The 16,678-nt window shown below is 40.5% G+C and overlaps 1 protein-coding gene across 3 annotated transcripts in view; it reads left to right on the plus strand.

Moving 5' to 3' along the window:
- RELN (reelin) overlaps nt 1-16,678 on the plus strand; it is a 511,932-nt gene that overhangs the window by 436,508 nt on the left and 58,746 nt on the right. For all 3 annotated transcript variants that reach the window (XM_044245854.1, XM_044245853.1, XM_044245852.1), the window contains exons 42-46: nt 1,578-1,798; nt 3,369-3,516; nt 5,826-6,084; nt 6,943-7,192; nt 10,728-10,896. In XM_044245854.1, coding sequence (XP_044101789.1) covers nt 1,578-1,798; nt 3,369-3,516; nt 5,826-6,084; nt 6,943-7,192; nt 10,728-10,896 — 1,047 coding nt within the window. The remainder of the gene's footprint in view (nt 1-1,577; nt 1,799-3,368; nt 3,517-5,825; nt 6,085-6,942; nt 7,193-10,727; nt 10,897-16,678) is intronic.

Raw genomic sequence — 16,678 nt, forward strand, 5'->3', positions numbered from 1 at the left:
GAAATGTTTTCAGGTGTGAAACGGACCATATTTGCCTCCACATCTAGTCAAGTCACATTTGAAGCATGAAGTATTGAGCTTCCATTGAGTTTTATTCATGTCACCTTGTGTCCTTTTCGTCTAGGAGTCTTTTTGTCCGTAAAACTTCCTAATTGCTTTTGCTTTATACAGTTTCATAATGATTCAACCAAAACCTCTGTCTAAAGAAAGCACTGTTGTGTGCTTGAAATTTTAAGTTTGTGTTTAAAAAACAGATCCTTTTGAATACTACTGGCTTGGGAGAACAGACGCTGACACTCACCAGGGAGGGTGGCAGCGGGAAATTTTCAGAATAAGATTTCAGCAGAAGGGAAGTGCAGTGAAACCAGACTCTTCAGCCCATTTATCATAGTGCTTGCGGTTTCTGTGTCAAGACAGGTGAACAATAATAAATATCCAACCAACGTGGTTCATTTGTATTCAGAACATTTGAATAAATAAGAAGTTCAAAAAATTCCATGTAGGCTTTTGTTCAAAGGAAAACTCTAGCCATTTCCCTCAGCTCAGCAATCTGAAAGTTCAAAGGGTAGAAAGTGCTTCTTGCCAAGACTATAAACTCTTGACAAGTATTTGAAAATAAAATGTGATTATGAACTGGCATTTTGGGAGCAGCTCAGTATGGTTGGAGTCTTGAGATAAACAATGAAATTAGGGTTAAAATTATATGTGGGAACTTGACTCCCTCTGCTTTACTATCTACTAAGCTTTAGAAGCCTAGTAAATAATTCCAAAATTGACTCCTAATTCCTGTTTATCAAAAAATTATTCTGAATTTGGTTTCTGTGATCACTGGAAATGGGACACATTGATAGGGTGCAAAAATGAATGTGCATGCCATCTCTGTATCCATTCCCTCAAAACTAAATCTATCTTCTTTGAATTAAGTTTTGTGTCTGATAAAATATACTAAAAATTTTTGGATGAGTACCTAAATATGTAGATTATTTTCAAGAAGCTGTCATCCACAAGATGATAGGGCAATATACTTGGAAATAAAATTAATTCATGGTTGTTGAGGGCTGAAACTAGGATGGTATGGGGAGTAACTGCTTAATAGACACAAGGTTTCCTTTTGGGGTGATGAAAATGTCTTGGAACTTGATTGAGGTGGTGGTTTGCTAAACACTGAATGGGATGACTGCCACCCCATTGTACTCTTTAAATGGTTAATGCTTACTTTTGTGTAACGTGAATTTTCCCTCAATTTATGAAGAAAAAATGAGTTATGTGGAGTGTAGATAGTCAGAATGGAGGAAGCATCACCAAAGAAGTCAGTATTGAAAAATGTGGAGGGTCAGGTGGAGTTTGACCCAATGATAGGATTGGGAAGGGCTTACGGGAAACAGGAACATAAACTGGCAATTATCTTGGAGATTGAGGAACAGAGTTTGTGTTCTTGAAATGTCAAATTGTGTTTTCTACTTCTTGAGTGTGGTGCAGAGGTAGTAACTGCCCACTGTTCCTTGATTGGATGGCCTTACTTTGAAGCTGTATTGTTCTGTTGATTCAATTTTAAAAGCCTTGTGCCTCTTTTCCAGATCTGTGCGTTTCAGATGGTACCAAGGATTTTACCCCGCTGGCTCTCAGCCAGTGACATGGGCCATTGATAATGTCTATATTGGTCCCCAATGTGAAGAGATGTGCAGTGGACATGGGAGTTGTATCAACGGAACCAAGTGTATATGCGATCCCGGCTACTCAGGTCCCACCTGTAAAATAAGCACCAAAAATCCTGATTTTCTCAAGGATGATTTTGAAGGTAATCTTTTAAAATAAATCCTAGGTAGCTTTGTGAAAGAACTTACGTATTAAATGTAATTTGTAATACAGAAGTAATCACGAATCCCACTCTAACATTTCATTATTTAGCCTTACATTTGGGACACCCATGGCTTCATTTAGTTCTGAATTATATGGGGTTCTGTGTTGAAAGCAATGCAGTGAGAATGAGCCAGGCCATGCTTGAGAGAAATAAATCTGTTCACCACTTTTCTATCACATGGAATCGCTGATTGATGATAATTTTAAAAACTATCTCTAGCGAGTTAATCCTAGATAGGGAGTCACTCATCGTCAACTCATTGAGCAGCCTCTCATCACTTTCTGTACCTCAGTTTTATATCTAGAATCTCACATCATTTTGTCTGATGATGTTATAGAAAAATGTGCTTGGATATGTACTCTGATAAAACAATAGGAAACCATTCTTGTAAGAGAAAGTCTTAAACAACTGTAATAACTATGCATGTTAGGATAGTGGGATCAAAAGATTTCTTTTTTTTTCCCAAAAAGATTTTTCTTTTTCTTTTTCTTTCTTTTTCCCAAGTTGTTTATAAAATTGTTATAATAGATTTATGGTTTCGAGGTACAATTTAATATTCGATTTAGGTATATCAACACAGTGGAGTGTGATGCAGCCATAAGAAGGAATGAAATCCTGATTCATGCCACAACGCAGATGAACCTTGAAAACATGCCAAGTGAAAGAAGTCAGACACAAAAGGCTAAATGTCATATGATCATAGAACATCCAAAGTAGGCAAATCCATAGAGACAGAAGGCAGATCAGCAGTTGCCTGGGGCTGGGTGAGAGGGAGAAGAGCAGTGGCCGCTTAATGGGTATAAGGTTTCCCTCATGGGTGATGAAAAGCTTCTAGAACTAGGTAGTGGTGATGGTTGCACAGCATGAATGTGAATGTACTAAATCCCACCAAGTTTTTCACCTTAAAATGTTGAAAATGACCCAATTTTGTATTGTGTGCATCTCACCAGAATAAAAATAAAAGAATAATAAAACCCTAGATCTAAGGTAAGTATCTGGAGAGATTTGTGAGCTGGTTTTAAAAGATGTTATTTAATAGAAAATATTAAATTACTCTGTAATTTCTTCCATTAAAACTGTGTTTTTTAAAAATATTTTATAATACCTGCCAGACACGGTCCTCAGAGTAGCAAAGACAGAATGAAGAGGCCAGTGGAAAAGCTACGTAAATTACCCTCTTACTTTTGGCCTGAATCACTCTCTGACTAGCCAGTGTCATTTTTTGCACTGTAGGAGAGCTGAGAGGAAGGACCCATCTGGCTGGACCATAGCTACTCGGGAAAAGCCCCACCCCCCTTCTGTCTTGTGGCCCCTTAGGTTAAAGAAATCAGGAAGCTGAACTGTTGAAGAGACCTCTTCTCCCAAAATACATGACTTCACGTAAATAGTATTCATGGCTTTGTATTTTTAAACTGCCCAAAGCAGTTACCTCGTTCCTTTAAAAAAAAAAAAAAGAGTATGACTATCTTTGGGGTCATAGGTAAATCACCCTTACCACTTTTTTCAGGTCAGCTAGAATCCGATAGATTCTTACTAATGAGTGGTGGAAAACCTTCTCGGAAGTGTGGAATCCTTTCCAGTGGAAACAACCTCTTTTTCAATGAAGATGGCTTGCGCATGTTGATGACAAGAGATCTGGATTTATCACATGCTAGGTAAACGTTTTTAGATGCTGTTGAGAAACCACATTGTGATGTACAGTAACAGAACATAATCAAATCAGAAAGAAGCCAACATCTCAAGGACAAGGGCTTCCGCTGGAAATGCTGAGCTTCTCTCTTATCTAAGACTCCATTAAGACACAATTCATGTAATTCTGATCCTAAAACCGAGAGAGCTTGGTGAAATAAGCTAGATCAGAAATGAAACATAGCTAAACAGACAAAAGCTAATATAAGATCGGTGATATTTACAAGGTGGTTTCTAGGAAATGGCAATGGTTTGCTTCCTTTCACTTCAAGAAAATAATGTTGCATCTTTTTTATCCACCTTCTAGAGAATACTTTGGGCACTTGGACGATGTGGAAAGTTATCTACGTGCTTAATAGAAAGCTTAATTGAAATACAATACATCCTCAAATTACCAACCATTAATTTTCTGTCCATTGGCAATTTAAGTTAAGAATATTTGAAGTGTGGTCTTATTCTTAATAACCATTTCTTTCCAATGATTTGCTCATGCTTTCTGGCACTCGTTTTCTGATTTGAGCACAGCCTCTCAGAAACAAACATTTTAAACTGGCTCAGAGGATTATGTCCTGTCAAGATGTGTATCCCTTGATCATTTGACGAGCCAAAAACTTAGCCAGGAAAATAAAGAAGACCACTGAACATGTGTAAAATGGAACCCTGACCTATTTTTGCAAGTGAACAAAGAAGTCGTGTTTTGGGTTTTTTAAAACATTTCTGAGTATCTTAAAATAGATCTTAACATATGTATCTTCCTCTTTCACCTAAATCATTTATTTATTGAATTATTAATTTGACCATGCTCCATAAAAAAACAATTCTGTGAGATAATAATTTTACAGTAATAGAAAGCAAAATTTTGTTTCTTTTCAACCTATTTTAATGCACATAGTTTAATCTGATGCTCTTTATTTCAGATTTATCATTGGCTGCAGAGTTCTCTAATTTAGAAATTACTGGATTTTTCTAAATAATTCTGATGTGGATTTATCCATAACTAAATTAATCTACAAACATTCCCTGACACAAGTAGACAATAGACCAAAAGATTTTTTTTCTGTAAATGGTTATTGTTTTTATAGATATCGACATCCACTAGGCACTAACTATGTATTTTTTTCATTAATCCAATGTTAAAAGCTCCATTATTTATCTCATCTCAGTAGCATGCTGTGTAGGATTTGCATACATTGACCTCAAAATGCTCCATGTAAAATCCCAATTTTCTCAGGGTTATAAGATAAATGAATGCCTAGTTAATGGGATGGGGGAGGGGAGGAACCCATAAAGAGTGCATGGTTTTATATATGGAACTGATAACTTTTATTTTAAGTCCCAATATGCTTCCTGTGTTTGACATGCATACATAATTGGGCGTGTGTGTTGGGTTACACATGAAATTCATTCCGCATTACAGGCTAGCACGGAGGCCAGACCAAGCACCAGCAGCTTGCCTGCCAAAGATAACATGTGATCTAGTTTTCGTTGGCACCCCAGCTTGTTGCTGCCACTCTGTCCACCTCCCTGCCAGCTGGGAAGGCTGCCCCTGGCCGGCCGCCACAGTTCTCAATGGCCAGTATCATCCATCCCAGACCCGGCAATAGTCAGAGGCTGACACAGCCCCCCCATCACCATCCCACGCTCATGCTTCCCTGCCCCTGGCACAAAAGATGGCAAAGAGCCCCAGTTTGACACACCTCTTCCAAGAGATGCTGGCCTTTCACAAAAAGGCACTACAACTGCTGCATTTAAATGTGTCTCCCCCAGGCAGTAATGGGAGATGTGAAAAACGGCTGGTAAAACCAGAAGGTATATGGTTTTGCCAATTAATGGCATAAACTACATTCATAACATTCTTCCAGTTTCAGAGACTTAGGACAGATTCATCTTAAATAAATAACAATACACAGCCCCATGCTTGGAGAGTCTTGGAGCCCTCCCTTCTTCTTACAGGATAACCAGAGGGGACAGTGAATGCTCATTTCCCTCAGACTTATCTGTGTGGAGGGGGCCAAACTACAAAAATGGGTACAGAATTGCCTTTTTCCAGACTTCACATTTTATTAACTCCCTCATGTTAAAAAGGAAAATTGGACTTTGAAATGATTGCTCGGGACATTGATTAAATCATCGTATTCATTAAAGCCATGCACTCCTCTGCCCACCCCCCCCAACCTGCCATGATCCTGTGGGCTTTTCTTTTGTAAATAGCAAGAATTTGTCACTGAAGTGTGTAAAAAAAAAAAAAATCTACAGTCAGTCTTCCTCATGTCAGATTTGTGCAGTTCTTCATGAGACTGGGATGTGGTAAAGGTGTCCCTGACCCCAGGAGCCAACCTGTGCTGCTTCAGTATTCGCTCAATGGTGGCCTGTCATGGAGTCTCCTTCAAGAGTTCCTTTTCAGCAACTCCAGCAACGTGGGCAGGTACATCGCCCTGGAGATACCCCTGAAAGCCCGCTCTGCTTCTACTCGCCTCCGCTGGTGGCAGCCGTCTGAAAACGGGCACTTCTACAGTCCCTGGGTTATCGACCAGGTCAGTCCATTCAAGATTATCTATTCTAATTGTTGGCACTCGAGCCGTGTGCGGCCTAGATCGCATTCGGTCCAGCCCCCTCACTCAGCCGAGGGAGCCCCGGACCCACCATTGAAGGACTTGCCCAGGGCCACACAGCTAGATTAGATATGCCATTTAGCTTCCTTTCGTTCTCTTTTCCTTCAGTCGGCTGAGCCTATAAAAACAAACAGCACAACAGAAGGCCCAGGTCCTGCGCATAGAGAAATCTGCCATATGGGTAGAGGGACTTTATCAAGCGTGATGTGAGGTTATAATTCTCTGAAAGGGAAAATGTGCAAATTAGCCATGGTACCACATCCAGTCATTTCCAAATCCTCTTTCCTAGCCTTTGAAGAAGAAATAAATAAATCTTCCTAACATCCTTATGGCGAGTTCTAAAGGATCTTCATACATAATAAACTGCATATGAAAGAGAACTCAAAAGAACCTGTTAACAAACGGTAGAATCCAGGCAAAGACCTGGAACTGATGCCTTAGGATACAACTGTCCTTAAATAGAAATTTCACATGGAACATAATCGCACATAAAGCCAAATTTTGCTTTCCCAGCTTGGGCGTGTGTAGTTTCCAAAGGCACAGTTTGGCCCACGAAGGCTGTGAATGGTTTTGTCAATACCTCGATTTGTTTTCTGCCGCTTCTTGCCAGATGGGCAGGCAGGCCACATAAACAAAAGCATTCTGAAAGACCCCCAACAGGAGGCTCGCCGTGTGATGCCAGTGTTGAGCAGTCCAATGGGTAAATACAAACAACACCAAACTCTCTCGTATCTCAAAACCATATTGAAAATTCGTTTTCTTTAAAAAAATGCATTTCAGATTCTTATTGGAGGAAATATTTCTGGCAATACAGTCTTGGAGGATGATTTCACGACTCTGGATAGTAGGAAATGGCTGCTGCACCCAGGAGGCACCAAGATGCCTGTGTGCGGCTCTACCGGTGACGCCCTGGTCTTCATCGAAAAGGCCAGCACCCGCTACGTGGTCACCACAGACATTGCCGTGAACGAGGATTCCTTCCTACAGATTGACTTTGCCGCCTCCTGCTCGGTCACCGACTCTTGTTATGGTAAATATTCCATCTCCGGAGAGAGGGACAGACATGTGTAAATGGTCATCCATCGCCCCTCTCACAAGTCTATAAGCAAAACAGAAGTGCGCATCAGTCCAACCATAATTGCGTTCTTGAAAATGGTGTATATACGTCAAGTTTTAGAAGTTTCTTTTGTAAAGCATCAGAATGTGAGCTTATCTTTAAGTGTATATATTTGAAGATTTTTTTACGTGTAAAGAATAATGCCTCATTTATCTCTTTTGGAAAATCCGGATTGTTTTTTTACCATCAGACTTGCAGAATTAGGGACTCTCGTCACATAGAGAATGCCAGCATCAGCAATAGGATTTACACATGAATTGGTATATACATGTGTTTTAACTCATAGGGCTTTAGATTAGTTCAGCTACTGTCTTCTTTCCGTCACCCCAAGAATCATGAAATTTTGCTGTCCCCATTTTGCTTTACACTTTTTGCCATTCTGGGTCATAGCATATTCTAAGCCACCTTCATTGTGGCCAGTGTGCATCCTCTGAATTGTGCACATTCACTCATTCACACTCACATATACCTTGCATGTGGGTGTACACGCACACACACAGACACACCTATCTTAGGAGGTATAAAGACTGACATCACTGCATACTTGGGCCCTTCACTGTAACATGCAAACCTGTCCGGATTCTGAGCGTCTTCTGGTCTTTTACCTCCAGAAGATCCAGACTTCTTCCTGGAAGTATCATTCTTCCTCCAGGAGAGCCAGACTAGAATGTCCACAAGGACTATTTTCTGTTTTAGATTCCAGAGGGCCAACATCTGACAAATTTGGTTACTTCCAAGGTCTTGCAAAATCCACATTTTTCAGATTTTCCCTAGTTTTAACTTAAGGGACATATCTTAGGGGGAATCCCAGAAGTGCTCTTTCCACCTCAGATTCAGTCAGTCAACACGAAATTCATCAATGGGGTGGAACTTTAATAAGGATAAGGTACACATCTGTCTTCAACAGGTATAGCTGAGGGGTACGTCAGAAAGTTAGAGTCTGGTAGATGATGAAGTCAAGTGCTGTATGCATTGGTACTATAGCAGAATGTACTGAAACCTCAAAGGAGAGTGAGATGACCAATGGATGGCCAATCCAAGGATCTGGGGAAGATTTCACAAAGAAGCTTAGTCTCAAGTGGGCATTGATGATTGGAATGGATTTGAAGGGTGGATGGAGAAGAAAGGATATCCCAAGCTTGCAGCATGAACAAAGAAGCAGAGATGGGGTTCTCTTCATCCATAGGGAAAACCACGAGCAGACCAGCTGAACAGGCAATATTTGCATCTAGTGGAGGAGAGAAGAGTGGTGCTTTTGAAAATAGAAAAGGATGTTAGGGTCTTAGATACCTGTTTCCTCCATAGCTTGGGAAGGCAATGAGAACTCAGGTAAGTTATGACCCAGTAGGCGTGCAGCAGCACCAGGACTGACGCTCTGCCCTCATAAGTCCAGTCCTCTGTATTTTCTACTGCAGGCTGGTGCATCCTCTTGAGGAAGGTTGAACTGAATGATACAATCGAAGAGGAAAGTAGATAAGCAGAGTTGGCAGCTAAGGAAGAACCTTGAAAGGCACATACTAGAATCTGTGCTTGACGAGGACATGAACAAAAGGGCACAAGGACAGGCGAGTGACATGGTCTGTTTTAGGGAGATTAGCCCAGGAGCTAAGAGAAGAATCCCAATAAAGAACCTCAGTGGTCACCTCTGTAGGAGGTGATACGGTCTTCACTGTGTGGCAGGAAGAAAACTGGAATGGATAAAATTGAATGAGACAATGCAAGCACAAAGGAAAGAAGCAGAAAAGTCTCAAAACCAGGTGCCAGTTTGAATATAAAGAGTAAAGAAGAGAGAAGAGTAAATTTCTAAAATAATTTCTGAATTTTGAACCCGGAAAACCAGTGCCAAAGGTATGGCCATTGAAAGACTTGGGTAGTTAAGAAGAGATGTTAATTTTGGGGGAAATGGTGAGTTTTTATTTAGTTTGGGTGCAAGTAGCTTTAAGTGGGGGTGCCCTTGACTAAAGAGGATTTACAATATAGAAAGCAGGAACTTTGTCTAAACTGTGCGTTACAATATGCCAACATCCGATGCGATGCCAGGCTGAGTAAACATTTATTGAATGAAGGAAATTAATTGGAGACATAAAATTGGCAGTTCTGGGCACAGGGATAATAGTTAAAGCCCGAGGAGTATACACAGAGAATAGAAGGCCAGAAATGGAGTTTGGAAGAATGCCCATAACTGGGCTCGTTAGTACGGGAGTCAGAGGGAAAGTAAGACAGGAGATCCAGAATAATGTCCTCCAAAAGAAAAGAAAGTTTCAAGAACCAAGGAATAATCAATAATGTCCATCACTGTAAGAAGGATAAGAACAATGAAGTCTGAGCAGGACCACTGTATTTCACTAGAAGGGTTGCTAGGGACCGTGCTGCAGTGAGGGGTCCCACGCTGCTGTGCGTGAGAATCACCTGGGAAGCTGCATGGCTCCCGACACCTTGGCTGTGCCCCAGGAGGGTGAAATCACAGTCCCTGGGGCTGGGATCCTGGCATTCGTGCTTTCTAAAGGTACCCAGGTGATTTCAGTGTGCAGCCACGTTTGAGAATCATGAACTTAGAGTAAGCAATTTCAAGACAGAAAGTCGGGGCTCGAGTAGTTTTGATAGAGACTGAAGCAGGGAATCAAGAGGAATACAAAAAAAAAAAAAAAGAGAGAGGAATACAAAGCATAGGTTCTAAATTGGATTTTTCAGACAAAACAGAAAGAAACTGCTTTTCCTAGACCCACAGCCTGACTGCATGCTTGGCTACCTCCTTATACCTCTCTGATACCCCAGTACCTTCCCTCACACCATACAGCAGGATATGTGAGCACGAGGGATTTTGCTATTTCTAAGAAGTTTTACCTATAGCAGGAGCAAAATTGGCATTGTTAGTCAGGATCCCTGTGGAATGGTCAGATTTTGAGAAAGTTGATCAATTTTTTTAAGCTATGTAAAAGTAGTCATTAAAAAGTATGGTTACTATGTTTGTACTTGCAAGTTAACCATGAAATAAACAGACATAGTTGTTATAGTATATATACATATAATTTTATAATTTCATAATATACCTTAACTATTTATATACAATATACTATATATATATATATACACACACACACACACAGTAAGTATATATATAACTACCATTACTATTGCTTACCTACATATGAACAATGGTTTTGTTATGATTGTTCTGAAAGCTTCTCAGTATACAGAGTGATTCAGGAAATTTTATTTTATGTTTCACTTGATCCTAGCCAGTTGAAAGAAAAATGATTTTAATCTGGTAAGTAAAAATTAGTAACTAGCATTATACAGAAGGAAAAGTAAAACCAAGAAATATTTCAAAATAGGAAACATAAATACAGAGGAAAATCAAATTGACATTTGAATTAAAACATAAGTAATTATGGTTCCTGGGTCTACGTACATGTATTTCTATGCAGAATAACGTTTTCTGTTCCAGCTATTGAATTGGAATACTCAGTAGATCTTGGATTATCATGGCACCCATTGGTAAGGGACTGTCTACCTACCAGTGTTGAGTGCAGCCGCTATCACCTGCAGCGGATCCTGGTGTCAGACACGTTCAACAAATGGACCAGAATCACTCTACCTCTTCCTCCTTATACCAGGTATGGGTGCTTCTGCATGTAGTGAACCCCATTTGGTATTATTTGACATGTTGGATTTTAAGACAACAAGTTTGAATGATATACATGCAATTTGTTCCTTGGTGATGGTATTGCCAGGCATGAATTACTAACCAAAACAGGGGCACCTGGCTGCCTCAGTCTGTAGAGCCTGTGACTCTTGATCTCAGAGTTGTGAGTTTGAGCCCCACATTAGGCACAGAGTTTACTTTTTTAAAAAATGAGCAAAATAGGGTGTGCCTATCTGCCTCAATCAGTAGTACATGTGACTCTAGATCTTGGGGTCATAAGTTCAAGCCCCACATTGGGCATAGAGCTCAGCTGGGGAGGGAATGTGCTATGGTGAGAAAAAAAGGGGTAAAAAAAGAAAAAGGAAAGAAATAAAGAGAAATTAAAAAAACAGGGTGCCTACCCGGCTTGGCTAGAAGAACATGCAACTCTTGATCTCAGGGACATGAGCTTGAGTCGCACATTAGGTGTAGCGATTACTTAAATAAGTAAATAATTTTAAAGTTTATTTTCTTAAAAAAAAATAAAAATAAAAAAGCGAAGTAGAAACCAGTTTTTGTGGTGACATTGTCCTGTGATTTCCCAAAAACCAGATCTATACTGACTTTTACTTAACATATTATGAAAAAATGGCATATCCAAGAAAATAGTGGCTGAATCCGTGAGAATTGCCAGCTTGATTCACTTAAATTTAAAGGAGTCACATTGAATACAGAATAGATTTAAATGGAGTCTACTTTCTGTTCAGTCTGACTACTGTAGAGACAATAGTGAGTAGTGTCAAATCAAATAGAGCAAATAAATGTATATTAGAATTATTGTCTGCTTTTGAAATTGTATTTTTAAGAGTATCTTGAGAATTATTGCCTGGAGCATTCTTTTTCTATGGAAAACAATGATGACTACATCATGCATGGTGCCTCTAAGAAATGATGGTGTCTTCATAAAACTGCCTGGTAAATGCTTTATTTGAGTAAAACAGAGACTTCACCTTGCCTAAGGGATAGGGCTAATGACACTCCCTTTTCACTAAGTAGGTACTAATCATAGGGAAGCTTTAAAATCTTTTTTTTTTTTTTTTTGGGAAGCTTTAAAATCTTGATAGGAATTCCCATTCCCTCCAAAAAAAGAAAAATGCAAAATGGTAATCATTTGTTGCCATTAAGAGAGAAGCAAAGCTTCTGTGGAATAGAAGGTACAGTTTGGGCTCCCCACAAATGAAAAATGAATAAATCTTCCTAGCAAATGATCATAAAATTCAACTATTCATCTAGGACATAACTTTTCTTGGGATTATCATAAATGGACTGGCTGTGGTTACTAACAGCCAAGGGCTCCTACAATTGCTGGCTCAGAGGTACAAGACTATATTAGCTGTCAGTAGAGTTGCCAAGTTTAAATGAGATACGTGAGATTTTGTTGCTCATTAAAGGTATTGCCGTGCATGAATTATTAAGGCGATCTTAATAAGTAAAATAGAAAAAAAAACTCTATTAAGGCAGTAGTCTTCTAAGGCTTTATGAATTCTGTGAATTATTACCCAGTTACTTGGTAGCATTTTGCAAATAAATGACATTCTAAGATTTATTCCAGCTAGTCATTATACCCTTGAGTCTTCTACTCAAGAAAGGTAATTATTCCTCATCTTTAAATCTGTATTTTAATTGTCTTTTGCACATACCCATAAGAATTTCGACCCTTTTGAGTAACATTTAAAAAATCTGGTGAGCATCCATTTCTTCTTGTGATCATATTGAAAATATGCAGTTTGCTTATCGTGCTACCCTCAAAGCCCTTGTTGTACAATGGCCTTACTGCCTTACAGTAAGGCCCTCTGGATAATTCTGAAAGAAATTCACATGCATAGAGCCCAAGCCAGACCCACCTCTTACTGTGCTCTGCCATATGCCAAAGATCATTGGAACAATGTGCGAGGCTCGGAGCACTTTGTCTCAAACACAAGTTAGTGTATCTCAACTATACGTGCTCTTAGTATCCTATTACTTTTTCAATATGGCATTTCTGTGTTTTGAGCTGAACTTACAGCCTCAACATCTGCAAAGTATTGAGACATCTGTGCTTGCATGGTCCACTAGGACAGAATTGAGAATTTCAGTTTGTAGCTCTTTGCTGTAAACAAAAACGAGGCTGAAGACTTGAAACTTTGTGTTAAGTAGGGGTGAGGAGTGACCATGACAATGTGCCGATGGTAGATCTGTCCGCTCACTCAGTTATGCTAGAAAGACAAGGCTAGGATCCCCGTATTGTTGGCAGAGCAGTAATAAGTCAACTGAGACTCTTACACCGTGCATAATGTAGTTGTAGATGTTTGTTGGTATCCACAAACTGACATCAAACCCCTACCCAGTCTAAAATGGCCAGTAGTCAACAATAGAGATTCTTCCTTCATTTAGTCATCCATTAAATGAATATTTTTGAAACATTTATATGCTAGGTCTGTACGAGGGGCTGAACTTATCCCTGCCTCAACAAACTTTACATGGCAGTGGGAGAGAGAGACATGAACCAGAAATCACCAGTAATCGCAGAAGTAAATAAAAAATTCAACTGCGGTAGGTGATGTGGGACAGTTGCATGATGCTGAGAGATTATTTGTCCTAGGGAGATTTGCCTTGATCAGCAAAGTCAAGGGACACCCTTTGGAAGAAAGCATAATTGAAGTTAGAGCAGTGTTCCAGACAAGGAAGACAGCCTGTGGTAGGAGGTAGCAGGCATATCTGAGATACTGAAAGAATGGATCCGACCTAGAGAGAAAGTGGAGTGAGATGGAGTCAGACCGTGAAGAGTATTGCACGTCATACTGAAGATTTGGGGGTATGTCAAGGATGCCTGGGTGGCTCAGTCAGTTAAGTGTCTGCCTTCAGCTCAGGTCATGATCCCAGGGTCCTGGGATCGAGCCCCACATCATCATGCTCTCTGCCTATTCTGTTCTCTCTGCTCAATGAGGCATCTGCTTCTCTCTCTCTCTCTCTCTCTGTGTGTGTGTGTGTGTGTGTGTGTGCTCTCTTCCTCTCCCTCTGTGCTCTCTCTCAAATAAATCTTAAAAAAAAATTTTTAAACAATTTGGGAATATGTCATATAGGTGCTTAAAAACCTACTAAAGTGCTTGGGAATAGAGGGACACTGTTGCTGCTCAGATTTGCACCAGAAAAGTTTATTCTAATTGGAAGACAAATTGGGGATGATAAGAGTTCCTGGAAGGAGACTCTTGAAGAGTCAGTGAGTGCTGGTAGCTTGGACTAAGGTGCTAGAGACACCTTAGAGAAGTAGAGAAATTCAAGAGAAATGGAAGCAAAATTGAGTTTCATGGTGAAGTGGACATAAGAAGATGAGGCCAGGGCCAATGTTGAAGATGACTCTGGTTTCTGAGTTGAACTGAGTGGATGCTCATGCATTTCACTGGGCAGGGAGCACTGAGATTGATCACAAGTCACATCACACTCTGCCCTAGATGTTTCTACCTAAATAAGCTGAGAGGGCTAGAATCCTTGTCTCTATCATTCCCATATATACTGGTTCAGTTAGATCTTACTGGAAATTTTTTAAAAATGAATGGAAAGCATTGTGGTTTAGTGGAGACTCTGGCTTTTCAGCCCTGTGAGCTTTTAATTAAGTCATTCCATGTCCCAAAGCTGTAGGGTCCTCATAGGAAAAGTGAAGAGAATTTTTGCCATATAAAAACTTGAATAAATGTGCAAGGACGAGCTTGGGACATTGTGAACATTTATATTACATAAATCATCTTTACATTTATACGTTGACTACATGATCACACTTGGGATTATCAGGCTTTATCTTCAGTCAGATTAAGAAGTCTTCCTAAGCTCGCTTAACAAGAGAAGCCAATGGTAATGGTCAGACACTGTCTTAAGTTCCTGCCCTGAAGCAGGTTACCATCTGATTGGGGAAAAATTAACAACTTAAAAATAAAATGTGCTGGGAGCGCCTGGGTGGCTCAGTGGGTTAAGCCGCTGCCTTCGGCTCAGGTCATGATCTCAGGGTCCTGGGATCGAGTCCCGCATTGGGCTCTCTGCTCAGCAGGAAGCCTGCTTCCCTCTCTCTCTCTCTGCCTGCCTCTCTGTCTACTTGTGATTTCTCTCTGTCAAATAAAAAATAAAATAAAATAAAATAAAATAAAATGTGCCGTATGTAATTGAGAGCTTCAATGAGGAATGGGCTAGGGATGCCATAGATACTGAGAGATGGGCGACAGTGTTGAATGCAGAGTTAGAGGGGGGGTTGTGGAAAAGATGGGCGCTGGCCTCAAAGGATGGCTAGGAATTATTAGGTGGGTAAGGAGAAGAACATTCTAAACTAGGGAAACAATGTGAACAGGACATAAGGGCCTGGCAAGCGCCCAGGAGTTGCTGATGAAGGCAGAGGGCTCATACCTGGAAGCTGTGGAAAGTTGTTTGTTCATGGAGTTGGCTGAACTTACAAGCACTGAAGCAAAGCAGAGGAGTTTAGACTTGATGGAAAAATGAACTGTGGTGGGTTTTGAAATGGAGAATGTTCTTCCAAGGAAAACAATTCTCTTACTTAAGAGAAGGTGGCAAAGGTGTTGTGATCATGACTTACGTGAAGTAACAAGGGTCTGGGCTACAGCTAACAAGAAGGGGATGAGATGGATATTACAGGACATTTCAAGGAAAGATCTGACAAAACTCACTAGCTGCTTCTCCACTGCACACATCAAGAGATGACTCTGGAGTTTGAAGCCTGAGAGAGCGGGGAGAAAGCTACAGTTGACTCCAGGAGAGACAGTGTGACAAACTTAACCAAATGAAGCTGAATTCAATGCGATGGCTGGAAATACAAATGAAGGCATCCATCTGACAGAGATGGGAAGGTCGGAGCCCAGGGAAAGGTGATCAGCTTTGGAGGCAGGAGCACAGAGGTGATAGGCAGTGCCATAAAACTGTCAGCCCTCCACAGGAGAGCATTTAAAAAGAAAAGAAAGGATCTGTAAATTTAATGGCAGAAGGAGTGGAAATGGTTATTAAAGAGACCGTGAGGATACAGTTAGGGAGGCAGAGGAAGAATCACAAGAGCACAGCATCCGTAAGCAAGCGAGAATAGAGTATCACGGAGGAAGAAGTCACCACCTGTGACATATGCTGCTGGGACTAAAGAAGAAAAAAGTTTCACAGTAAATTGGCTAGATTTTTCAGCAAGGAGATAGTCACTGACCTTCAAAAGATACTGAAAATAAATCCAGCTTGTCGGTCCCAGAGCCCATGGGCTTACCCACTATATTAGTCCTACATTTTTATTGCTTACCTAGGAGATATGGTCCTGGAAGAAAGGAGGGAAGGAGGCGGGGTATCTTGAGAGACGCTGAAAAAAAATGCAGAGATGCTAAAATCAATTTCACAGCCCGTAATCTGAATGTGCCTCCTCCTACTCACTAATCCCAGATCTAAAATTAACAGGTGGCTCAAGTAGCATGGGTTCTTGAAATGTCATCTGAGAACCAGGGTGGGTCATTGGAAGGGCAGGTAATTCAAATCCACTGAGAAAGGTGGCGGGGAGGGAGGTGCTGCCACTGGAAGGCTCAGGTGTGACTTGGCTATTTTAAGTCACAGTTTGAAGATGATCCATTCCCTCCTACCGGCCCTAATGACCTGGCTGATACCATTGTCTTTAAAGATTAACTGTAAGGCTTTGGAAGCCAGGTGGTTTTAGCCACAGCATGGACACTGCAGTTTACAGAAGTGATAAGCACCAGAAACAG

The sequence above is a fragment of the Neovison vison genome, chromosome 4 (genome assembly GCF_020171115.1).
Source record: "Neovison vison isolate M4711 chromosome 4, ASM_NN_V1, whole genome shotgun sequence".
Classification (NCBI taxonomy): domain Eukaryota; kingdom Metazoa; phylum Chordata; class Mammalia; order Carnivora; family Mustelidae; genus Neogale; species Neogale vison.